At 37.4% G+C, this 27,488-nt stretch overlaps 1 protein-coding gene and 1 long non-coding RNA gene across 3 annotated transcripts; one reads left to right on the top strand and one right to left on the bottom strand.

The window, feature by feature from the left end:
- Nucleotides 1–957: 957 nt before the first annotated feature.
- Nucleotides 958–26,566, bottom strand: lonrf1 (LON peptidase N-terminal domain and ring finger 1). Its single transcript, XM_058797412.1, has 13 exons — nucleotides 25,727–26,566; nucleotides 22,881–22,999; nucleotides 22,010–22,132; nucleotides 21,665–21,835; nucleotides 21,319–21,448; nucleotides 20,548–20,623; nucleotides 20,005–20,119; nucleotides 19,695–19,816; nucleotides 19,298–19,456; nucleotides 18,926–19,088; nucleotides 17,621–17,770; nucleotides 13,415–17,521; nucleotides 958–1,142 (listed from the first exon to the last, which is right to left on the bottom strand). Exons 1-12 carry the CDS (start codon nucleotides 26,037–26,039, stop codon nucleotides 17,372–17,374), a joined length of 1,791 nt encoding a protein of 596 aa, XP_058653395.1. The 5' UTR covers nucleotides 26,040–26,566; the 3' UTR covers nucleotides 958–1,142; nucleotides 13,415–17,371.
- On the top strand, nucleotides 11,072–22,166 carry LOC131553054 (uncharacterized). Of its 2 annotated transcripts, XR_009274110.1 has the most exons (7): nucleotides 11,072–12,939; nucleotides 13,063–13,263; nucleotides 18,941–19,134; nucleotides 19,316–19,413; nucleotides 21,353–21,479; nucleotides 21,629–21,849; nucleotides 22,033–22,166. It is a non-coding gene; the product is annotated as an uncharacterized LOC131553054 (long non-coding RNA). The 2 variants fall into 2 exon arrangements; XR_009274109.1 differs by having other exon boundaries at nucleotides 11,073–13,263.
- Nucleotides 26,567–27,488: the final 922 nt, after the last annotated feature.

The raw sequence follows: 27,488 nt of genomic DNA, 5'->3' as shown, positions 1-27,488 counted from the left end.
CACAAGAAAAGAACAGCTGGAAATGCCTCCCACTTGAAGGCAGTTTTTGTTTATAAAGATTGCCACGGCTAGAGTTTGTTTGAGGCACTTCTGCTAAAGTAACAATTGTTACTAACTGTGCATTTATTAGCAACTTTCACACGTGAATCCTGTTAAAGTGGACATCAAATGAAAATTTACCTTGTTTATTTTGTAAGAGCATATTATAGATCTTATTTTGAACGATTCATCTGTCGAAAAGATCTGTCACTACTTAATGTTTTATCATGACTTTAAAATGTAGTAAGATTGCTCAATTACTTTTTACAGCAAAATGTGCCACATCTGATATTCATATACACAAAGACTTTCCATGTTTTTTTCCCATATGGCCATCATTCAAAACTACCATATGCATTCGTAAGACTTATAGAATATAGTGCACAACTTGTACGGACTACTTTTATGGTGCTTTTTAGAGCTTTACAGTTGGTAACTATGAACTCTCATTGTATAGCAGGGGTCTTCGACGCCAGTCTGGGAGAGTTAGCGTCCTGCAGACTTTTTAATTTAATCACTGTCTGTAATTTTGTAATTCTGTAATTCTGAAAAACTTGTCCAAGTGTGGAGTTGAAGAGGTTGAAGAGAGTTGAACAAATAACACAATACAAGTTTGGAACAACATGAGGATTAGTAGACAATGATTTTAATTTTTGGGTGAACTGAGTTCTGAGCAGTGTACAAAAGTTGTACTATATATGTATGTTTAGATCACTGTGTAATGTTCTATTATTAGCATCTTAAGAGTGATGAATGTAAACGCAGTGCAGGTCTCATATGCGATTTCCTGGTAGCATCTTTGTATTTTCAAAACGTGCATTACTTCTAACAAACAGAAAGCAGCACTTCTGCTTTGAGTGTAATGTGAATGTATAATAGATGCAGCCTATTTTCATTTCAGTAAACAGCATCTCTAACCTTGAATAATGGATTCAGCGCCTGCAAGAATGATCGGTGAACCTTGATCTGAGTCCATTGAAGTTTAATATCATTCCGAATGTCAGGATGCTTTACGGCAGAGAAACTTAATCCTTTCTCGCTGAAGGTTGGGCTTGTCACCAGGATGTGCTCCAAAACACCTCCAAATCATCCGAGATGGATTTCTGTGAACAATGGGCAAATTACGGCTGAATAATCACCTAACATGATTCATTGAATTCAACAACTACTTTTCTAAACATCACAACAACCCCCTAAAGAGATGGGGCAGGTTTAAGATTTTGTCATCGGGTTTAAATAGATTGCCGTGCAATGACTGAATGACTCACAGCATGTGTCCTAAAACAGAATCCATTAGAAATCTCTCAGGGGGAAGCTTTTCCCAAAGGAGCAACAACCCAATGTCCTCTGAGGTTTTGAGTAGTACATCTAAGAAAGCAGAACAAGCTTTTCCACTTTTTGATCCCTGAAAAACACTTGAAGGCATGTCGAGCAAAGAGAAGCGAGTATGTGTTCAGCGAGGTCACTGCCATTGCCTGCTCTTGAGCAACACAGACCTGCTGCTCATGGGATCAATATCTCAGTCGACATATTCAGACCAACTTTTCTGAACAGGCAGACGTGCACCTGTCCTTTGAAGGTGTGATCGCCATCAGCAAACGGTAATGTGAAAAATAAATCAATTGGAAACAGACAGCCACTTGGCTTTTGTCATTGAAACTGAAAAGCAAAGAGTTCCTGTCAGATTGTAGTGTTGTATTACTGTTGTTCAGCTGAGCATGATGACCATTTCAGTGTGAAATTTCTTTCTTTCGAATGTAAAAAACAGCTTTCCTCTGAATGGGCTTATTTCTAAAACACCACAACAATGTATGGGAATGTTGGCCAATAAATAGGACATATTTGTACAGTATTTCACAGAAGTAAGTACACCCCTCACATTTTTATAAATATTTTATGTATATTTTATGTATATATTTTCATGTGACAACACTGAAGAAATGACACTTTGCTACAATGTAAAATAGTGAGTGTACAGCTTTTATAACAGTGTAAATTTGCTGTCCCCTCAAAATAACTCAACACACAACCATTAATGTCTAAACCGCTGGCCACAAAAGTGAGTACACCCCTAAGTGAAAATGTCCAAATTGGGCCCAAAGTGTCAATATTTTTTGTGGCCACCATTATTTTCCAGCACTGCCTTAACCCTTGTAGGCATGGAGTTCACCAGAGCTTCACAGGTTGTCACTGGAGTCCTCTTCCACTCCTCCATGATGACATCACAGAGCTGGTGGATGTTAGAGACCTTGCACTCCTCCACCTTCTGTTTGAGGATGCCCCACAGATGCTCTATAGGGTTTAGGTCTGGAGACATGCTTGGCCAGTCCATCACCTTTACCCTCAGCTTCTTTAGCAAGGCAGTGGTCGTCTTGGAGGTGTGTTTGGGGTCGTTATCATGTTGGAATACTGCCCTGCGGCCCAGTCTCTGAAGGAAGGGGATCATGCTCTGCTTCAGTATGTCACAGTACATGTTGGCATTCATGGTTCCCTCAATTAACTGTAGCTCCCCAGTGCCGGCAGCACTCATGCAGCCCCAGACCATGACACTCCCACCACCATGCTTGACTGTAGGCAAGACACACTTGTCTTTGTACTCCTCACCTTGTTGCCGCTACATACGCTTGACACCATCTGAACCAAATAAGTTTATCTTGGTCTCATCAGACCACAGTACATGGTTCCAGTAATCCATGTCCTTAGTCTGCTTGTCTTCAGCAAACTGTTTGTGGGCTTTCTTGTGCATCATCTTTAGAAGAGGCTTCCTTCTGGGACGACAGCCATGCAGACCAATCTGATGCAGTGTGCGGCGTATGGTCTAAGCACTGACAGGCTGACCCCCCCACCCCTTCAACCTCTGCAGCAATGCTGGCAGCACTCATACGTCTATTTCCCAAACACAACCTCTGGATATGACGCTGAGCATGTGCATTCAACTTCTTTGGTCGACCATGACAAGGCCTGTTCTGAGTGGAACCTGTCCTGTTAAACCGCTGTATGGACTTGGCCACCGTGCTGCAGCTCAGTTTCAGGGTCTTGGCAATCTTCTTATTGCCTACGCCATCTTTATGTAGAGCAACAGTTCTTTTTTTCAGATCCTCAAGAGAGTTCTTTGCCATGAGGTGCCATGTTGAACTTCCAGTGACCAGTATGAGAGTGAGAGCGATAACACACAATTTAACACACCTGCTCCCCATTCACACCTGAGACCTTGTAACATTAATGAGTCACATGACACCGGGGAGAGAAAATGGCTAATTGGGCCCAATTTGGACATTTTCACTTAGGGGTGTACTCACTTTTGTGGCCAGCGGTTTAGACATTAATGGCTGTGTGTTGAGTTATTTTGAGGGGACAGCAAATTTACACTGTTATACAAGCTGTACACTCACTACTTTACATTGTAGCAAAGTGTCATTTCTTCAGTGTTGTCACATGAAAAGATATAATAAAATATTTGCAAAAATGTGAGGGGTGTACTTACTTCTGTGAGATACTTTAAATGTAATAGTCATGTAATGTGGCAGTCTTTTATATTTCCGAGACTGCATTATACAAAAGGCACACTTAATCAGCTCATCACAAAGGTGAATTGACTGCGGGCTACATTAATCTTGTCACACAGTTGTGACATTTAAGTTTCTTTCCTTTGCGTGCAGAGTTTTCTTTTTCCAGCTTCAAGCTATGGCCTGGTGGTTCTTTAACAAGAGAACGAATTCTATATTCGCAAGCATCCACTGGACCATTGCACTGGAATGCAAATAGGTTGGCTGTGGAGAGGGGAAGTGTGCTTGGCTGCCATGTCCTATTGTGGATTTTTTAAAGACATGGCATTTTGATGATTATTCTAATCCCACCAAGGACCTCTTAGTCTGAACTTTCCTTATCTCTCGCTCCCAGTCATTCTCTCATTAAAAGGCAATCACAGGCCACCAGCTCTAATAAACCTGTAAGTTCTCTTCTGAAATGGGGGGGAAATGGGCATTTCTGGAGATTGCTTTCGGAGAGCTTGCTTCCTTTTTATGATATAAATGTTAAATCATTAATCTAGTTGTTTATGTAAATAAATGTATATTGATTCTCTTAAGTACCATTATTATCATTATATATATTATTTTTAGTTTTTAAAGAGTATAAAAGAAAGTCACTTATAGGTATTAAAACCCAATGAAGAGCAAGTATCTGTATTTGTAGATGGCATATCAAATAAATTCTGGCTGAAACTCTTATAAAACTCTGGCTGCAGCGCCACTGGCGTCAAAGCTATTTGGGTGAACTAATCCTTAAAAAAACACTTTCACAAACAGAAAATGTCAGTCTAACCTAAAAGAGGGAACTCTTTTCAGTGCCGTAGCACATTGGTTAGTGCACTGCCAATCCAGTTCTCCTAAGGATGCAAGTTTTAATCTGGTCTGTCAAATCCTCCTCTGTTCACTTTCCTGTTAACTGAAGGTATAAAAAGCCTAAGTTTGAAAAAGAGATAAAGAAAACAGTTTTGCATCATGTTCAACACAGAGTAATGTCTCCCATCACTATGTTTTCTTGTTTCATCAAATTGACAAATTCTGTTAATGTAAGGGATTGAAAAAATATAATCACAGGTCACATCTGTGATAATTGCAATTTAGTTAGCAAGTTCTGATTAGTAAAGTGGTGATTCCTGTTTAATATTGTGACGAGTCGGTTGCCCTCCCCCTTATTGTCATCACCACCCGTCCCTTATTCGCCGCCCTTCACCAGGCTCCCGAAGGGAGTGGGTGTGAGAGAGGAGGGGCGTGGAAACAGCGAGGGCTGGCGGCGTGTGATGAGGCACAGCTGAACTGAATGAAGCCTCATCACCGCCGCTGTTTAAATGCCAAGCGCGCCTTTCCTCGAGAGACCGGTCTCTTCCCCCGTGCATGCACGCTGGTGTCCTCGTGGGTCCAGGAAGTGAGCGTAGAGGGACTTCCGCGCCACCGGAGACGTGAGCTGCCGAACCAGTCGTCGGGCCAGGATGCCGGGCCGTACAAGTCCCGCCAGACTCTGCGGAAGAAGAGGAAGAGCCGCCGCTAGGATGATGCCGCCGCCCCTCGCGCCCCGGACCCGAACGGGAGCGCGTGCGGCCGCCGGACTCCGCCTCTTACCTGGACCCTCCCTGCCAGAACACTGCCCTCCTTCACAAGCCCCGCAGCACGACGAGGACACCAGACCCCCTGTTTCTTTTGGACACTTTTTTTTCCCCCCTTGGACACTTTATTTTATTATTTCTGTTTAATAAAAGCCTCTCTGAGGCCTGACGCCACACCCACTGTGTCTGTCGCTGGCTCCTCCCGTCACAATATGATTAAAATCATTAGTGATTTTTTTTTGGTTGTCTTAATTTAGAATGATGCATTTCCCTCATTCCCTTACCAGCACGTTCTCTCTTTCTTCGTTCTTTAAAATGTAAAGACCTAAAATCTTCTAAAAGACTTCCAATTAACCTCCATATTGTATTTATTTTTACCAAAGACATTGATCAATTTGATGAAGTAGTAATTGCTATTTAACAAACAAACAGATTTCTAAGGCAGCCAGCCCATATGCTATGCTTTCTTCCCATTTGTAGATAGGGGCACTCAGGAAGGAGACAGAAAATGATAAATGGGATCAGGAAATGGCACAAGCTTCAAACTCAAGGCATCTGTATAAACACTACCACACAATGTTGGAGAACACATTCCCCACCAGGCCACATTTCCAACTTGAATACTTTATCCCACTAGACACTTTTCAGCAGGGCACGAGCTGCAGTGAAATATTACTGATGAATCCTTACGTATCGATGGGATTGACATACTGTATATCGACCTGAGAATCATTTTCTAATGTGTTTTATATCAGCTGTTTAGAGTCTGAAATGGTTTGTGAGTTTGATTCATTCAGACAGTTCATTCACACACTGAATCACTTGCAGTGGTTTCTCACACTGAAATAGTATTGGGATAATTTATAAGACCGAAAACAAAAAGAGCGCTGATTGAGGTGGATATTTACCCCTTGTAGAAAACAAAACAAGCAAATGTCTTCTATGGTTTGTCAATGACAAAGCAGGTCTTTACTGTGTGTGCAGCTTGTGAATGACTCTTTACTGCAGGTAAAGACAATTTATATCCATTTACATCCAAATCAGTATTGAAAATTAATATCGAAATACCTTTTTGGATGGGAGATACTGATAAAAGGTTAGAAGCACCCCTACTTCATGCTTATTCCCAAAAACCAACGGAACTGACAGACATCTTTCTCTATCTATAGCAGCTCTGCATTACCAGAGTCTCAGCTACCGCACTGCAGCAACAGGTAAATGAGCCAATCAAATGATTTCCAAACAGACTCGGGTCTAAGAGCCAGAGATGGTGTAAATAACCATCAATGTCAATCCCATCTGTTTTTACAACAGTCCCCCCTGTCACAGCTAATGTTTTTGCACCTATTTGGTTTGATGAAACCCCTCTTAACCCGCTTTGGCTGGATATTTGAGCGCTCAGACATACTGTAGCTTGGAGCTGTTTTTTCCACCACATGCACTCAAATAATTTGTCATGGATATGGACTACCATCAAGGGACAGGGCTTTTGCAGTTTTATAGTTCCACTGAAGAGTAACATAAAGCTTGGGCTCTTCCCTAACTTTCAAGATCAATGATTAATGCACTGAGTGGCACGAAGCCAAACGTTGCAAAAAAGGGGTAAATTTATGTAAATAATATGCATTAAAATAGAGCACCAGCCAAACTTAAAGCAAGCGGCTGTCACTCTGTGTGATTCACAAATCTATAAGTCCCCTTTGTTACTAAATTACATCCGCAATCTGTTAGTGCTGCGGGGCTAGAGGCCGCCTGCGCAGATCTGTGACTCGAGAGACAGCCGTCCACAGCGGTGGATCAACATTTCAGCACATGCAAGCAGCCAATGGGGTTTATTCTCAATCTTACACAGCATGGGCAGTAAAGTATCTGGAAGACACAGCATCCTGCAGCTTTGCAGTTGAGAAAAACAAGCTAAAAATGCACCCAAAGCATGCATACTCATGTAAACACACTCTTACGCAACATACTTATACGTTTGCATTTAACCATGCATGTGAACACTGAAGAAACTGTGTTTGCGCTGGATGAGAGGCACATTTTCTCAGATGTCTTAGGATATGCATTATTTATGGATCGGTTCACACAGAGAAGCCTCATATGGTTGGCTGCCATGTCCCAGTAGTGCTCCCAGAACCCTCTTCTCATCATCTTAAGGAGGAGATAAACCTCCGTGGTGTAATGCAGAGGACCTGGGAGATGATACCAACAATCTCCTCACAGCACAACCAAGATTATGTGCTCCATGACTGTGTCATGGCAGCAGTGAGGCTATGATATATTTGTACATGTCATATTTTGAGTCTGTGTAATTAGACTGTGACAATGTTGTCAATTCAATGTTTTTCATGCGATATCCAAAAGGATTTATTTGTCCATTCACATCTCTCAAATTCCTGTCCTCTTTTTTGTTGTGCGTTTTGTTTATTTACTTAATTTCAGCTAGCTTTTCCAATTTTGCTGCAAACAAAGCAAACGGGTTTGACTGATGAGAGTAATCTGATTAGAGAATGATGTCTGCATATCCCGCTGAAAGCCATTGGCTGCTGAAGGTCTGTCTCCATGACAATGCTCAGTCAAAAGAATATTGTGAGCTCATCGGGGAGCTGATGAGAATAGACGAGCATGTTTTCATCAGTCGGAGCAAAAAGGCCACTCCGGCTCACAGCCAAATGAGCGTTCATCAGCCTCTGCTCTGATCCACTGCCAGGTGGTTCCACCAGTCTGAGTCCGCTGTTACCATTTGAAACTATTTGAGTGTACAACATGACTGTCCATATTGTAGAACAAAGACATGTTCCAAAGACTGGACCATAGAAGCCATGACCATAAAAGCCAAAAAGTGCTCACAAACCGAAGTGGCATTTGTTGAAGAGGTAGGCTAACCATACCGACAGTATGCTGCTACTTCAACAGACAAGAAAAAGATCTTATGCACAAAATTATACATAATGTAATGCACAAAATTATACATAATGTAATGTATGCAACAGTTCGTTCTGGTCCTCGAATCTGACTGGCTGAGAGGTCTTTCCAAATTCCAACAATGAGATATTGTCCGATATCGCCATGGGAAGCGTTTCACCGTTTGTATCACTCCACTGCAACATTTCTCACAGCGAATGTAATGGTTGATGACCAAATCCGCTCTAATTTTACATACAACTGATGTTTTGTTAAAGAATGTAGGTTTAAGAGGTTTTTTTGTAGTTGTTTAGAATTCAAATATGCAGTTTGTTAATAAAGATAATAGTTTTGCCTGAGAGCAAAGTCTCATATCTATATTTTTATATAACTTTAATGCTGTATCAGACCGCTGTCTTTGTACTTTAGACTAAATTACTTAGCACCATTTATTATGGCTATTGTGGTTTATTAAATGTTATTACTCAATAAATCATATTTTGTTTAAATAATAGTATTATTTAATAATAGTATTTGGTATTGAGAAACTGTCTGTGTGGTAGTGATGGTGATTTTAATTACACTATATCACCATTAGATGGTGACAAGAGACGGTCTTTATGAATGAGTCAGTAGCAAAGACTTTTATATTGAAAAGGACTGAAACAAGGTTGTAAACTAATACGTTACTTTAACTAACAACACCTTGTTGAACTGCAACCAACAAATGCATTGAGTAGCGATAAGCAAATCCCTTAACAGTTGAAAGGATACTACGACTATATCGCTTTCCTCAGCAGACATTCAAACTAATGTTTTATTCTGAATATGAGATTGAGCTGAAGAATGAATTAATCAGATGCAGGTAGTCACACTGGCTCAGTCCATCTCTCTCATAATACTTTACGTAGTACAATAAGCTTTTAATGAAGCAACTCATCGTTCTTCCGTTACAACGTTTTTAGAATGAAGTAGGTTTGGGCTAATCTGTTAAACTGTTAGCTTGAGATTTGAATCCTTGGCAGAAGGAAATAGTTCCGCACACAAAGGGGTTTTTTAAGAACCTCCATGGTTGTTTCTATTTATTTACACACTTGTGCCATCCACCTGTTGTAAAAACCATGCATGTGCCTACGGCTGAATCACAGCCATATTGATATAAAGTGATATGACGGCTACTCATACACATTGTAAAGTCCAAGATACAATAGTAAAAAAATTAAAAATACTTTTATTGAAAAATTCTATCAAATTATACCAAAAATTTTTAAAGTTTACAAAAAGATATCTTTAAAATTAAAACGTACATATCACAAATTAAACCGCCTGTTGAAAAGCACAAAAGTTCAATTTTGCCATCACAGGAATAAATTACATAAAATAAAATAAAAAGATGAAGACAGTTATTTTACATTGTAATAATATTTCACAATAGTACTGTTTTACTGTATTTTTGATCAAATAAATTCAACCTTGCTAAGCCGTTAAAATATTAGGCTACCAATCTCAAACTTTGAAAGAAATATATTATGATAAATTAGCCTATTTCAACCAGAAAACATGTAAGCAGCAGCTGGTTTTCTATGGGGAAGCTTTTTATGACAGTCACTATTTCTTCTGTTGCCTGCTGATTTTAGGTCTCTTTTCTGAAGCTCGGATCTCTGTGCGCAAGCTGGAGAAAGCCAAGAGACTGCTGATCTTTGCAGGTTTGTGGAGAATGAAAGCTGAACACGAACGCCATTCTTATCAGCCACATTCACACGAATACCTGTCAAAACGAATATGTCTTCTGTTTGACCCTACATAAAGACAGGGAAGTAATATGCTTCTCTTGTATTCTAAGAACTGCCTCTTAAAGGCATTAGGTATTGTGCTACCCTTGCAGGTAATGCAGTAGATCTGCTTAGGTACACCATTACTGTGTTACAGCTTTATTTATGAGGATCAGGGTCATGCATTATATAAAACTATGTGGGTTTTCATCCATAGCTATTTGGCATGAGCCCCCATTAAACTCAGTGCTGTGCATCTAAACCTGATCTGTGAACAAACCTACCATTTTTAAGGTTCCAACTGCAGTTTTTTTAAATTTTATTTAAATGGCTAATTTCACTTGCTCTTAGTATATTACATTTGGCTCCCATTGAGGACTGATTGAGGACTCTTGTGATTTTGTGCTCACTGCACATTACATGCATTTAATTACTATTGTAATCTACAATTTTTACAGGTAGTGTTTTAGCCTTTTGTCCATTCTCCAATTTTGTGCTTTATTCTCAATGTCTTTCTGCCTAATCGCATCAAATCATCAGTTTTTACAAATTTTAAATTTTCTTGGCAAATGTTAGCAGTTACCTTGACATGATAACATTTGGTCATTTGTGGGAAATATTTTAGTCCGTTTTGAAGTAGAAATGGCATATTAGAATGATTCTCCACACTGTTTTTACCAATACAATATTTTTGCCAAATTATATAACAATTTTGGGTGAAATTTTCATAGTATATAGTGAACATTTTAGTTTTTATAGACTATACAGTACTATATCAGTAAGTATTGCACTCAGTTTTTGAAAACAACTAACATCAATAAATGATTTCCTAAGCATAACATGACACTGAAGACTGGAGTAATCGCTGCTGAAAAATCAGCTTTTCCATTAAAAAAATAATAAAATAAATAAAAAATGTAAATAACCTATATTAAAATAGAAAATAGTTCATATTTTACTAAAAACAACACACTGTGTGTGCAAAATTTTATAGTACATATATTCATTAGTATTGCGTATTAATGACATAAAACTATAAACTAAAAAAAAATATGTACTTACTATGTATTTACTATGTAAATAAACAATGATTACATGAAAATATTTAGGGTATTAAACATGTATAATTGATTATTATATTACTATTTTATCTGATAAAACTGTTTTGCTTTTATATTTTCTGCACTGGAGTAAATAAACTTTTCATAAATCAGAATATACAAAGATTACTGAAAAAGGTGCTCTACCAACGAAAGAAGAGGTGCAACCAAAAATCAAAAAGCCATGTCAGTTAGAAAAGGTGCAGCACTCACTCTCACTCTCAAATCAGAAATTTATTGGTTAAAATGACATTTTGGCCATTATCAAGGCCTTCATCGACATCAAGAACAGCACTACCAAACCATGCTTTAAACATTCTTGTAACCAGCAACAGGTGTGTCACTCTGCCAATTTGGGGAGTGGCTTCCAACCAAGTTTAAGTAGAAAAAAAAAAAAAAAGGAAAACAGAGAATCAGTAAAACATACCATAATCAATTTCCTGATTGAGACCTCTGGGAAATAATGTGTAAAAAAATCCAAAAAGTCTCCCTTACGTTTCACAACAATATTACCTCCCTGACCTACTGAATGGACTTGTTCAATACCAAAGTAAAAAAAAAAATGTTTTATATTTTTTTAAATGTGCTGATGGATTGCTCATGTCCCCACATCTTATTGCCCTGCATAAATCAGAATATTACATCTCATATGCTGAGGTCTAAATGTACACTAACCGTTTTGAGTAAAAATGTTACATAGAAATTTAGTCATCATTAAACTGTATTGATATAATAATATAATGACACATGCAACGATGCAAATATACGTAGCCTATCTGTAGCCCTATACATCTATATGGTACAATAAGATTTCATTAATGTTAGCTAATGTATTATCTAACATGAGCATACAATGTATAAAATACATTTATTAGAGTATTACATTAAAATACATTACAGTATTTATTCATCTTTGTTAATGTTAGTTAATGAAAATACAGTCGTTCATTGATAGTTCATGTTAGTTCACAGTGCATTAACAAATGTTAACAAACAACTTTTGATTTTAATAATGCATTAGTAAATGTTGAAATTAACATTAAGATAAATGCTGCAGAAGTATTGTTCATTCTTAGTTCATGTTAACTAATGTTAACTACTGAACCTTATTGTGAAGTGTTACCATTTATATAAACATATCTGTATACAATAAAGTCACAATACCAACTACTAAAAGGAGGTTTCCAGCCGACAGCAAAAATGTATTTTGCCAATGTCACAATATGAGGTAAATCCGGCCCTGTGTGTGATACTGATTATGTTGCCAAACTGGTTTGGAACAGTTGTTGAATAAACAAACAATTAAACTGAACATGCCTGTCTATCTGCTTGCCTGACAGTTTTATTGATCACAGAGAGAGCATTAATTTGGCATGATGTTGGTTCAATAGAAAAAATATATATTTTTTAAAAATAGCTTAGATGTAGTAAACTACTTTTGCCAAGTTGATGTATCTTAGCTTGCTACATTTCCCAGGGCTGTAGCTTTAGTGTAGTTAACTGTTAGCTTAGCTCACTACATTTTCCAAGTAGCTTACCCAACACTGGTTATTACGTGAGCACCTGACGATTAGTTTAATATTAAAACCGTGTTTCTTCAATAACTTTTTTGTTTTGTTTTTATCAAATGCATTAGCTCTTCACAGCGAGGTTTTATATTACCGTGTCTCCTCTCTTGCCACCTCAGCGAGGGGACAAAGCCAGCTGCCTCTCCCGCTAATCTCCGCCTCTGCGGCGGGAGACGCGCTGCCTGCGTTTGTCTTATTACCAAACGCACCCCGAGACTTGAAGTACCAAGGCTCTGATATGTTTACCTTTACTCTTTTGCACACGCCATTTGAAGCTTTATCTGTGTATTGACACAGGGGGATTAGGTTGGTGTGAAACAAGGCTTCTTTATCAGTCCCAGCTCTACCACCCCTTAGACGCTCCATAATCCCTACAAAGAGAACCGAGAGAGGGAGACAAACAGACATATTCGGTATCGTCCCGTACATTCGCCATTTATCTCTCTGAGGTATTTGCATTTGACACTGCGGCTCGCAGACTCTAAACAAACAAAAGAGTTTGCGCGTGCACTTGAAAAGTTTATTTTCAATTAACTAGCTACTTAAAAGTTTTTATTCTGCCTCTTACCTAGCAGGCCACGGTTTCCATGGCAACACGGGGCATTTGTTTGACAAGCGGTGACTGGCGTAATCCCCGTTGCCCTCCATCTCTGACTGGCAGTGTGAAAATTACATTGATTTCATCCCAAATTAATTGCCACCATTTTGACACCACTTCAACCGTCTACTCAACACACCATGTGGATTTCATCTCCCGCGGATTTCATATGCAGGTTACCCGCAAACGCACACACATTTCAGCATAGCGCCAGCAGCAGGTTCTTTATAATGACTTATTAAGTACAAAAAAAAATGGCTGTCAACCCTACTCAAAAAGCCATAGGCAAGGGAGTTGCATCTGGGTGATGGATCAGTTTAGCTTACCGTACATTACTTCTCTCCTTCCTGTCTGTTAGGGCTTTGATGTTCACATTGAGCTACATCACAAGGACGTTTTCAGATACAGAGCTCCCTATCAAAATAGTCACTTAAAATCGCTTCGACGTTATTTACTTACTGTTGGTGTGTTCACATCCGCCAAATTTCGCGGCAAATTTGCGTGACCAACTAGAACCTGTCCTGTAAATTGAGTGGATTAAAGGTGCTGTATGTAATGTTTTACTGTACTAAAGCATAAACAAATGCATAGTATGTTTGAAGCTATTTATTATCTTATTTAGGAAACCATGAATACTACGGTATGTTATTCTATTTTGAAATTTTGAACATTCGTCGAGCAACGGTAAAATTTGATCGCACTTTTCGACTTGTAGCAGTGATTTAATATGTCAAAACTAATTCCAAAATTATGGAAAAAAAGCATAAACTAAAATCGCCTAAGCACAAGATGTAATTTGTGTTAATGACATCTCCAACACAACTACATTCAATGGGGTCCAAAGAGCATGGTCAGTGTCACTAGTTGACTAGTTTTTTTTTTCCCCCACCATTTTAATGCCATAACTTTTGTTTAAATATTTCCCAGATTAGTTCATCACAGCCTGATGCTTTTATCTATACATTTTAATTGTCTTTTATTGTCATACATGTTAGTTCCTTTTTTTTAAGGGATTCACCCAAATGAATTTACCCCAAAATTTACAATTCTGGTGTTATTTACTCTCATTCATGTTATTCGAACCCTACTTCCTTCTGTGGAACATAATAAATATTTTGAAGAATGATTTACCACAAGGTTTCAATTGATAACATTAGTTAAGTACATTAGTTAACATGAAAAATACTTCTAAAGCATTTCTAATCCATGTTAATTTCAATATTTGTACTGAAGAAAATGATTCATTGTCTTCACAAAATATTTTTGTAAGTAGTTGCAATCAATTCATTTGAGCTACATTTAAATAAATTTAGTTGACTAACTTTCAACAAAATTTGTTTATTTAAATGTAGCTAAAATAAATTGATTGCAACCACTTACCTTAAAAATATTTAGTAAATTCAATTAATCATTTTTTTTATTTTCTTTTCAGTGAACGAATGAGACCTTATTGTAAAGAGTTACCATGTTTTGTCTATTCAATGAAAGTCACTGAGGTCCAAAACAATATTAGACCCCCCCACAAAAAAATATATTTTTATATATCTTAATAGAGTCTTTACCTTTTCAAGAAATGGAAGATGCTGATAATCATTTTGTGATTGTATACCGCCATCTAGTGGTTGCTTGGTAATACAAACTAGCGATAAAATGGTTTGATTATTAATGTTTTTGTTGTTGCTGTTGTCTGATTGATTTTTGCCAGTTCCAAAGCAAAGCAATGATATTTTGAATGATTTATTTTAATGTTACATTTATTGTATAATGTGTATCTCATAACTCATTAAGAGTTAAAGACAAATCTCTCAAAAGAAAAATCACTGATACAGGTCCCTAGATTACACCAGGAAAAACAAATTTTAAAATAGTCTGCCGAAGATTGCCTTAATTCCAAACACATCAATATATGACATTAAAAAGAATTAGTGACAAAAAAAAGAAAGAAGAGATACTTTGCATCAGAGTCCACTGATCATTTGAAATAAATGAACAAGCATCGTTTGCCACTGAATGGAAATGATTGCTTTTCAAACAATTTTACAAAACAAGAGGATATAATCTTGATTAGTGATTCTGATTTGACTAATCTATATTTGTAGATTAAATTTAATCAAAGTCTTTTTACTTACACAAGACATTTGATTTGAGGGCTATAGTAGCATCCTTCTCCTTTTTTACGAGACTATTAGTGAAGAATTAAGTCACTCTAAATTGCAATTTTACTATCCCAATGCAACACCACAGGAACTGCCACCTTCACATACAATTAAACCAAAAGGGTGAGAATTTGACATTGCCAAGCTCACCACCACAATGCTGAGAAACTACAGACAGATGAAGCAACAGCGTTTGTAAGTGATTTTTCAAGCCCTGTATCCTGAGGATGGAAGGTATTAGATGTCAAGAGTGCACCTTAGATATGAAACCACACATCAGATGCATCAATCAGTAAAGTCTTACTTAAATTACTAAAGCAAATTCAAGTAAAATTCTATTCTGATTTGATTCCCTTTCATAAATATTTGTCTCTCTGAATCACTCCATTGCGGTCATGCGATCATGAATAATGTGTGGCTCAGCATGACTTTGGCCATGGAGGTGTGATCATTTAAAGCTGTGATGAAGTGTGAAGTGGAACATAACTGAGGCCTCTTTAAATCTCAGTTTTTGCATGAACCTTTTTGTGTCCAATCTGTCCTGCAAAAGTTCCCAAATTTACACTTCTTCAAATAAGACAAATCTAAAATCAGTACATTTAGGCATACTGCATTCAAAACATGGTTGAAAGCAAAGCACCTACCTGTTAGTAACTGGTTTTCAGTATGGCAAAATGACAGTAATCTTCAGAGCAGTGCACAATATATCAAATATGAAAAACCTAAAAATAAATTAACAGTGCAGGTGGGTGCATGTTAACCCTTGGACTTCCAGCCATGTATGAGATTAAAAAAAAAAAAAAAGACAAATCACCAGAGTATGAACAAAGTCAGTTTCAAGCCCATGTAAGTGTTACATCACATGTAACATTGCAGTTTTAACATTCCTCGGAATGTGGCACTGAACAAAAGAAAGGAAAAATAATGAACATAAATCCGCAGTCCTTAACCAAATATCTGAAACCAGATTAAGGCCCATCACAAGGCACAAGCACATAGAAATAATCCAATATGACTGTCACAAAGAGGTTTGGAGAGCTACAATGATCAACCAGATAGCTAAAACCATGACAACACTTGATTAAGAGTATTTTACACTACCATTCATATGTTTGGGGCTATGTAAGATTTTTTTTTTTTTAATGTTTCTGAAAGGCTGCATTTATTTAATGAAAAATACTTCAAAAATAATTCTAATATGCTGATTTCCTGATTTTTATTTTATTTTTCCTCAATATTCTTTGATGAACAGAAAATTAAAAAGAACAGTGTTTAAAATAGAAATCTTTTGAAATATTTATTTTCACTTTAAATCGATATAATGCATCTTTGCTAAATAAAAGTATTAATTTCTTTTAAAAAATCTTACCGACCCCAAACTTTTGAATGGGAATCCTTTCCTCTGTCCTCTCTACTGTCATGCCAGCAAGCTTGCAACACATTTAATACTACAAATTAAACTACCACAGCTAGCAGCTTTCATTCATCGAAAAAGAAGTGTATTCTGTGCCATTAATCCTGCAATATTAATGTAACTCCTCGTCTGTTGCTGAGGATAATATTATTTATGATTCTACTAAAACATACAGCCGGAATTGTGAGGATTTTGAGGCTGTAGTCATAAGTGTTTCATTTATGCATAATCAATGAGCTCCTATTCAGTCATCGGTCTCTTGGGCCAACTGTTTACCTCTCGGCCACAAATGCGAGCTACACATTTAAAAGCAAATCCTGGCCAGGGCCCAGTACTACTGGAAACATATCAAATGTATGTCAGCAAAGCTAGCTGCAGCATTTGGCATCCACTCTGATGATGTTTAATGAAGCGAACAGCGTGAACCAATAAACAGCTGTTCTGTGTAGAACAAGTCCTTGATTCTTTGGTGCTCGACTGAAGTAGGAATTAGTTCAATGACTAATTCAATAGTTGTACAGTCACTGGAACAGGTCATCTCATTTTTAAACCAACCCATGTCATAGCTTTCCAAGCACAAAAATATTAAATTCTGTAGCAAGAGCAAACGAATCGCTCTGTTTAAATCAGAAGAAAGTTCAAGAAAATTCATGTCTCCCGTGGCGCATGCATGTAATGTGATCAGATATATGGGCACATAATGTGTCTCCGTCCTAGCTCTGAGAGAAGTATTCTAGTACGATACGTAGATGACCCAGTCTGTCCTTCAGGGAGGTCAGAGACAGAACGGTGGTCTGATAGGCTGGATCTAACTGCAGCACTGACAGCAGCCACCAGCACCAGGCCGGCCCATTAGCAGATGCCTGCAATGCACAAAAACACATTCATTCTTGTTAGGGAGTAACTATTAAAATGCACGATCTGTAGTTTTGCTAAAAAAGCAATATTCTGTGGGCTCTGACCTGTATATCGTCCTCTTTCTCGGGCATGATTCCGTACTGCCGGCTGATCTGCTCCTGAATGCGGCTGTTAAGACGGTGGTACCACTCTCTTGCCTGCTGATACACACTGTCATGGAGACGCAGCAGTAATTCAAGCTCGGCACCTTCGACCTAAACACAAATGCATGCAAATGTCAGGTGGACAAACAAGCAGACGTTTTACTTCAGCTTCAGGATAAAATAATGCTTGTGTAATCATTATGTAGATGGGTTTGAAAAGAGCTTGAATTTGTTGACTAACAGGCAGTTAATCACAAGCTCCTCTTCCTAATGTTTGCTGAATACTCTTGCAATTAACTCTAATTAACATTAAGTATTTACTTGGTATTAAATTTGCAGTACTAACAAAAGGTTTTGTATGTATTGTCCTTATAAGCAATCCATCACAGGCTCAGGCTTGTGATAGCAGTAATAACTCTCTCTCATGGATCTTTAATAGATGCTTTTCTTTAAACGCTTAATCATGACACCTTATTTAGGTGGCTAATACACATAACCATAGGGAAAATGACTAGAAGATTAAAGCGTTTTAACCTAACAGCACAAGAATGCCACACTGTTGCCTAAAGCATTTCATTAATGTTTTAAAATGTTTAATTGCTGGAGTCAAAATTAATTCTTAATATGATCCACCTTTATGCAAACAGTATTTAAAGCTTCTTTACTAAAATGTTATGTTTTAATGTAAAATACTGAAATGTTTACTATAGTTAATAATATACAGTACACTATATTATAATATAATTAGTTGTGACTGATAGTTACTATGATAGGAAAAGCTTGATATTACCACAGTTTACTGTGGGAGAATACTATACTGAGTTTTTAAAGGAAGTACATAGACATTAGGGTAAATTATAGAATGCAAACATCTCTGATAAACACGTGCCAGTTCTCTATTATGACAGGAACTTTAACCTTTAATGCGAGAAGTGCAATTTCCTTTACATCAAGGGCTGTTTTACAGAAACAACTTATCTTAAACCAAGATCTAACTAAACTAACTGAAATCATCATGATTACTAAACAGATGAAATAGAATTCTTGAATTTCAGATGTGTCCTTTAATAAAGCCCCATGAGCACAATTTGATTTACATTACAGGCAGCAAATTGATTTATAATCTGGTTATACGGTTTAGATTTTGAATATCTGACATACAGTCTGACTTCATGCGTATTAATACCACTCTACTGCAATAAAGACTTTTCCAATGTCATTTTTCTTGGCCTTAGATTTGAGTTAGGGCAGTCTGTAACCTCTCACCTTATGGTCCTCCAGGTACTCAATATCAGCTGTGTGGTAGCCATCTCTCTGTCCCCTCCTGAGCACTCGGAAGCGACTTCCTCCCACTGTTTCCACATAGGAGCGACCATCAGGAAGCAATTCCAGATCCAAAATATCCAACATGCAGCCATAATCTGCAAAGCTGTGACAGGGAATTCTGGGATCAAAACACTAGAAAGGCATTCCATGTACACATATATACACTACTAACCCCAAACTTTTGAAAGCAAAAGTGTGTGTGTATATATATATTTACATAATTAATAACAACTTAAAGTTTCTTAAGGTAAGTTTCTGTAAGGGTGCAGAAGTTATAATAGACGCTAACTGCATGATCTTTTATTTGTATACCCTTTGCCATGCTCGTAGCTGCACATGCCAAACTTTTTGGTGCCTGTCTCCATACATCGCCGCATCATCAGACGGTAACGAGGCTCAAAGATGTGCAGCGGACATGGGATGCCAGGGTACGCCACCGTGCACACAAAGATTGGGATGTCCTTAGTCAAACTAGAGATAAGAGAGGGCAATTAATAAATAATTCTGCTTTTGCATAGCTTTTCCCCATTTCAAACAGCTTCTGGACTGTTAAAACCACTGCTAGACATTTCAACCATCTGATTTTGTCCAATTTCATTGCAAAAAGCATCATTTTGCAGATACTGGAGTTGAGCAGCGTAGGAATGTGAATGATAGTAATATATAGACAGGACCGCTGTTTTTTGTTATCACTGAGAGGGGCACTCACTTTGAGAGCTCTGCCATCTCCGCCTCGTGCACCTGTTTCCTTTCTGCCAACTGCTGGGGGAAGAGGCGGGACATAATCTCCTGCAGCAGCACGGTGGGGTTGTACTTCCTGTTCTTAAAATACTGGAATAGGAAGTAATGTGGTGAAACTCAAGCTTCTATGTAACATAATTAGCTCAGTTTTTTTGTTGTTGTTGTTGTTGTTTTTTACTTGCATTAGAAGGATCAGCCTACTAGGTCTTTATGTTCTCTGAGGCATTCTAAATGTTAAAAACATGTAATCATTGTAAGAGTCTGTGTTTTAGTAGTACCTCCTGCAGTGGTTGTTTACAAAGTGGACAGCGTAGATTATGGTCCAGACTTCTCTCAATGCAGTTTTTGCAGAAGGTGTGTCCACAGGGTGTTGTCACCGGCTCATAGAACAACCTTTAATCAATCCATCATGACAGGAGAAAAGATAAGAAGTGGGCAATTAATGAATAATTCAGTTTATGCACAACTTGTGTAAGTGATGTACAGTAAGCTGAGAGACTGCTAGACAGTTTAACCATCTGGTGTTATCCTATTCATTAAGAAAAGGATCATTTTGCAGATGCTGATCCAGGCCTCTACAGAGATGGAAAATTCAACTGATAATAACCGTAATATTTTGCAATACATTTGGAGAACCACAAAACAAGAGTAAAATAGTGTTATTTACCCTATATTGAATTACACTGGTTTAAAGTATTACAAAAGTATTGTCTTCAAATAAGCAATTGCCTGCTGTAATCTAACATTTAAATACTATAGCAAAGCTAAAGGAAATGAAAGTGTCTAATAGCAGGAAATAATGCCAGTGAACCACCACTGACCTGATGCAGAGAGGGCACTCAAAATCAGTCACTGTCAGAACGCTGAGGCAGGACTCTCTGCCCACACTGCACATACCTACAGAATCAAACAAACTAAATCAAGCTTGAATAGATGTCATTTTGATTTGATGTCTAATCATGCTAATGAGGGTGTAAAATTAAGGGAGAATAGTTTTTATAGCCGTAAAGTCAAATATAATATTATTTATATTAATAATAATTATCCATCCATCCATTCTCCAAACTGCTTATCCTTTGTAGGGTTGTGAGGATGCTGCAGCCTATTAATAATAATTCTTAACTATTTAATAATAATCTAAATGTATAGGCCATTGTGTTTACCTGTTACTAATGAACAAAGAACTTACAAAACCGTAAGTAATCTAGAAAATCAAAATGAATATCATGTTTAATATGATTATATACTAACAACATATTATTAGCTTATTTTATACTTAAGCAATAAAGCGCTCAAGGCTGTTATTTTGTTCATATATGCTATACTGTGAATGCAATAAAGTGCCAAACCGATATCATAAAATTGAATGAAACCAACACTGTTGCTTACAAAATGCTACAAAAAAAGTCAAAGTAACTAAACTACAACCTTTCCGCACTTCTGGACTGGAGCTATACATTTTTAAAATTGTGAAATTATTATTGAATTATATTGAATCCTAAAACAATGTTCTAACTATTCCTAAATGCTGCATGTTCAAATGTTAATGCATTATATTTGTTTTGTAGTAGTGGTTATTATGATATCTTCACCTCTGTTTTGTTTCTCTTCTCTTTTCATCATCAGTTCCTCATCATCCTCAGCAGTGGGGAGGAAGGACACGGCCTGACACAGGCTCAGACAGCACTCGCCGCTGGTGCCGTGCTTCACTTTAGGTGCATTCTAGGAGGACAGAACAGGAAAGAGCCTGAGAGTGAGCAAAAACTTGTCCTAATTGATGAAAAGCAAACGAGATGATTGCCATATAATAATAAATATTTAGAAAAGCATTACAATAACAATAATACCAGATCTTTCCATCTGATATTTGTTGCTCACTTTCCCAATGTTACATTTCAAAAGTGTCATTACACAACAGCATTAGCGCAACCACCTCACCTGCCCGGGATCACTTTGGCCTTCAGCGTTGTTGTGGGAGTAGCGCTGACCATCTGGACACGAGGGGCTTACAGAGCTGGTGATAGGACAGGGATCTTGCAAGTACTCAGACACAACATGCAGGATCCGTGAAACTTCTTCTGGTACAGCCATGCCCTCTGCTTCCAGGATCTGCATACGAATCAGTGAGTGTATCATTGAAACATTCATTTTTGTTTTTAAGCAGACCATGCTCGATACTGAATCACTCAAAATGATTCTATAGTATAAGGTATTATTCTATCTTCAGAAAAGTGTTTAGCAGTATATGATCTGTTCATCAAACATGATTTCTGAAAAAGTCACCTTCTTAATCTGATTTTTTGCAGGGGCAAAATCAGGATGCTGCTTCAGGCAACGGTAAAACTGGATGAGGGCTTCAGTCTGTTTGCCCATTTCAAGAAGCACATTCCCTTTACGAAAGAAACCCTACAAAACACACAATTCAAACAAATTATCACAGGTAACACTATTTAATTGATTAAATATTTAATAAACAGAATAGCAAAATTCTCAGGTAGAAATGTAAATCTACTGTTTTACATAAAGTTTTCAGCAGTGTTTTATTGTGCCAATATATACCATTCAAAAAACTCTTATGCTCATCAAGGCTAAAGTAAAAAAAAAAAAAGTAAATATTATTACAATTGAAATGAACTGTTTTCTATTTGAATATATTTTAAATAATAATTTATTCCTGTGATAGTAAAGCAGAATTCTCAGCAGCCATTACTCCAGTCTTCAGTGTCACATGGCCTTTCAGAAATCGTTCTAATGTGCTGATTTGGCACTCAAGAAACATTTTTGTGGTACATTTCAGAATTCTTTGATGAATAGAAAGTTCATAACAACAGCATTTATTTGCATTTAACTAAATATTCTGAAACATTATAAATATAAATTGAATGGAGGTCTATGCCAGTATACTGCTGTGAGAATAATGTCAAATCCCACAGTGTGCTCTGGCCAGACCAACAGATATTGCATAACTGTGAAACTGTCAGTCATTTCCATAATACCATGTCATGAGAACGCACAGACATTTCAGACAGGAAATAAAAGCAATAACACTGGATGCAAATGTGAACTTGATATTGATTTTGTTAACACTGTTCCTAAACAAAAGTCTTGTCCCTATATGCAAATAATCAGCACAGTCAGTAAAGATGGCCCTCACCTCAGTCCAGTTGGGTCGCACACAGCACAGGTCATCCAGGTCACGGAGGGCATCAGAAAAGCGACGGAGGCCCATGCAGGCCTCAGCTCGCCACACTTTCAGACTCACATCTTCAGGGGCTGTAGGTATGAAAAAAATGGGCAGTGTGGCCCTCAGTCTAATTTCAGACATAGACTTTTAAATGTGCATAAACAAAAAGGGAAACCTAAATGCACATTATCACTCAGCTGTGAACAGCAGCACTATGCATAAGCATTCCTCCCACCACCTTCAGAACACTGTGTATTAGTGCATAGTTAACTTAAATAGCATGCAACAGTTGGGATTCCCAATGTAAAAAAAATCCATTAATTTTCTACATATGAGAATTGATTGTTAATGATAACTAATAAACCTTTAAAGACAAACCTGATGTGAGCTCCGAGGTTGTTAATCAATGGTATATTCTTTTATTGAAGCCATCTGTTCACATTATTTCAACCTATTTTAAAATGATCTAGTATTTTGGGAACAAAGGGAATGGTTCTTTTATGAAAACACTGTGAAAACCCCTTTTTGGAAGGAACATCTAATTTTAAGAGTTTAGCATATGACACTTTAACAAAGACGTTTTAAAATAGGAAAAATGAATGGAAAAAACACTTCCGGAACCAACGCAGCTAAAAAGTGTGGGGGCACTAATGGATTATATGCATTACATGACCATCTAATAGCATAATCCAAAAAGAAGGAAAAGAAAATGCCTGATGCTTAAAAATGAGATGCAACAGATGTAGTTCACCTGCTATAAAATAAGCAAAGGAAGAGGTGGATGAGCGTGCATTAATCAAAGATTAATCAAACACAACTACAAAGGCATCTGACAATGAGTAGAAATCCAATATCTCTATGAATTATTGCATAAAGAGGAGGAAAATGTATTTATGTCACTTACATATGTCCACTCTGACAGATGAAATAACCAGGTTGTTACCCATACAAAATCAGATTATGTCATAGGATCCTTGGTTACACAACAGGGAAAGTATATGTGGGACAGAATGCTGAGTGTACGGGAAACTGCCTCTAATTGGATTCAAAGAGTTGACAGACATCTCGGTTTTGCCTCGTAGGGTTTATGTTACCAGACAGATAATTGCAGTCATTCAGTGGCTGTAAAATGATACGTAATTCACAAAAGGGCAAATGGTACTGTTGCTGTTGCTGTTAAGAGTAATGCTATATATACAAGAGAAGAACCTTACAATATTGTTAAACTGCAATAGCTCAAACTGCCACAGGATACATTAATTCCACCCAATTCTCCACAACTGTATTTGTGCTTCTTACAAGATGTCTCCTTTGTGTAGATTATATACCTAAGGGGACTTGTTATTTCTCCAATGTGTACCCTAGAGCCTTCACAGCCTTATTTACCCTTGGCTTCTCTGTGTTAATGACATCAGCCACTCACAACATGTTTTAACCTACTTGCTCTGCTGCTCATTAACCCTTTAGAAGACCTGAGATTATGAAATCACTGTTGCTTTCAACAACCATGGCTCTCTGCTCACTTGTGTGTGAGTAGGTGGATCACAAAGACAATATCTAACAGTCTTCAACTAACCCACGCTGTGTTAAAATGCTGCAATCTAGGGCAAATATTTCTAGAAACAACAGATTTCAAACTCCTGCTGCACATGGCTTTCATTATCTCTGCCTACCTGTGTTTATAGGCTTCAAAACATGCATTCAGTGTTCATTTTATGACATGAACTGACATGGTTCATATACTGTATTTCAGTTACTTGTTAAAATGTCATTCAAATCATCATACTTCTGAAGTTTTTCCATTACATTGAATGCATTACTTTTTTCATTAGTGAGTGTGAGGTTCACAAACTCATTGACCTACTTCAGCAGAATGAAGTGTGCTGTCATAAATGTCCTATAAAAGGAAAGTGCCAATTATTATTAAGGGTTATAAATATCCTGTACAGCAAGAACAAGAAAGGTTACAGTTTGCTTTGATTTGATATATAGGCTGTCTTAACATATAGGGGGCACCCTATCCAGACAGTACTAACTAGGCACCTTCCATATCACCTAGCGCACTTATGAAACAAAAATGCTATGCGTGTTTACTTTTTTGAGGTGATATAAATGTAGCGCAATAACTGACCCGAACTATACATTAAATTAAAAAAACAAACATTATTTTTCATAAAATACTGATTAATGATGTATGCCTGTTGAATAATAATGTGTATTTACACTTTGTCATATGAATAACCAAGCATTAACACTAAGTCCCGCGAGTCTTAAGTACAACATGCTACAGTAACAATGTTTTGGTTTATTTACATGACGCTCGTAAGTAACTTGCAGTTCAATGAGTCAAAAATTGTTTTGGTTTATTCAAATGAACTGGCTTAAAAGAATCATTCTGATATTCTGATTCGTGCTGTATGTTTTGATTCACAAAAAAGAATCGGCTCATACGAGTCATTAGTTCGGTATTTTGACTACGCTAGTTTCGCTGTACCTTTTGACTCACAAAAAAACAAACGACTCATAAGAGTGATTCGTTCAACAACCCTAGTCACACTATATGTTTCGAACGCACGTTAGGAGGAACTAAACATGATTAAAAAAATCACTCTGTTGCCATTTCTTTCATTTTTTGAAAGAAAATGAATGAATTTATCCTCAGTTGTCAACCTTAGTTTTGAGACACGGCCATAGTCCGAACATCTGCATCTTCAGTTTGCATAACCGAAACGTGACACTAAACGTTGTATAAAAACACCAGCGTGGTTGCATAAGGTCAATTCCCCCGATAAACGGAGTTTGCAGTGCATCCTTACCCATCTCGATCCCTTCATCAGCAATACGCAGAGCTTCTGTAAACTCGCTCGTTTTCAGTTTCTCTTGAATGTGACATTTCATCTTAGTCTCTTCGGGGCAACATTTCTCAATGACGCTGAAGAGTAACACATTGTTTTTGATGTTTTTCGCATCTCTCTGTTTCAATCGGTCTTTGCATGTGGGGCATCGCGGGGGCAGGAAAGCTCCCATGCATCTCCTGCAGAAAGAGTGACCGCAGCTCATAGTCACTGGCTCGCACATGAGGAACAGACAGATCGGACACTCCAGCAGATCCATGCTCGGCTCTTTCATCCGGTGACAGCTTCAGAGTTGAACAGCTGATGCCTTTTGTCAAGTTAAACAGCTCGATCCTTTAGCATGAAAGGTGACATGATTAAAAAGTTAAACGACACGGGTAGTTTTAAAGCTCTGCCCTATCTCATTTCGTGAGCACTGCTTTCATAAGCTTCCAAAGGCCGATGACAGTTTCTGCGAAATTGTGCCAAGAGCATGCTTTAGGATTCCCTCTCCAACTGACTTTTTTATATGGCAATACATTTAATATGTATGATTATCCATTGTCAATCATATCTCAGTCTTTGCTGTAAGAGTAACGTTTTTCCTTGTTGTGCTTGATGAATTGCTTCAATCCGATCAAAGCGACTCCTCCGAACTCCATCAACGCAGTGCAAAGACAAAATAAAAAAAGCGACCGATGGATCTGTTTTCTGATTTTACGCTAGCGAGAGCAACATTTTTCTATTGTGTAGCAGTCAGATTGTACAGGGTTCGCTTCTGACACCATTACATTACATAAATAAAAAACACGTGACGCGTTGTGATGCTTCCCATTGGCTCCCCGCTCCGCGTTCCACCCTGTTGTGAAACAGAAAACGCCGCGTTTCATAACAGGGAATCTCGCGCACTAATTCAACGACAGACGCCTACAAAGCAAAATGCCATGGACATATATGGGTGTTCAATAATTATGATTTGATAAAGAATTGCTTTCTTGCGTTTCTCTTGTGTATTTCAGCTTTTGTAGGAAGTAGTTTTGCTTTAGAGATTAAAGCATCCATGCGCTTTAATACTACAGCCATAGCCACAAACCACGAGGACTAACATTACCTTAATATAATTAAACACGAATCCTAATTTGTTTACATAAATAGTTCTACTATCCTTCTACAAAAACTAACTTTATTTTAGTAAACTCTTTCACACCAAATTAAAAAAAATCTAAGTAAACTTGCTTGTGCTGCATGTGCTCATATATGTTATAATATAAATGTGTAGTGGTATATTGGCCAGCAAAAAAAATGTACTATTGAATTTACTAGCCAAGGACATGGAAACAGCTTATTAAAATGATTTTACAAATACAGAGGCTTTGTGATTACTTGCCAATTTGGTTAAAATGTTTATCACTCATTAGACTAAAGTGCACTTAGACAAGATTGCGTAAGTGCAGTAAAGGTTTTATAAGTTTTCATTTTCTCCAACTAAGCTGTATGATATAAACACGTGACGCTGAGTGTGGCTAAATCACATAACAACATCACATAACATAACATATTTTTGTAATTATCTTTTGTAAGGCAGTGGAACAGGTTCTGTACCAATAGATCGATTACATTATAAAAGTTAAATCTTATTCTTACATAAAACACTTGAGCAGAGGTTAGTTATATTAGTGTTATGTGACAATAATAATTACAAAATTTTTCATTATATAAACGCACACAAATTGGAAGGTATTAT

The sequence above is a fragment of the Onychostoma macrolepis genome, chromosome 14, assembly GCF_012432095.1.
Source record: "Onychostoma macrolepis isolate SWU-2019 chromosome 14, ASM1243209v1, whole genome shotgun sequence".
NCBI lineage: Eukaryota > Metazoa > Chordata > Actinopteri > Cypriniformes > Cyprinidae > Onychostoma > Onychostoma macrolepis.
This window is presented reverse-complemented; position numbering and strand designations above follow the sequence as displayed.

Bases quoted from the DNA above. Each gene is read 5' to 3' on its own strand.
- lonrf1 (XM_058797412.1), bottom strand. From the start codon at position 26,039: ATGAAAGAGCCGAGCATGGATCTGCTGGAGTGTCCGATCTGTCTGTTC. The intron at 20,624-21,318 runs GTGAAGATATCA...TTGATTCTGTAG, and splicing joins AGAAGAGAAACAAAACAGAG to GTATGTGCAGTGTGGGCAGA. The intron at 19,457-19,694 runs GTGAGTGCCCCT...TCTTATCTCTAG, and splicing joins GAGATGGCAGAGCTCTCAAA to TTTGACTAAGGACATCCCAA.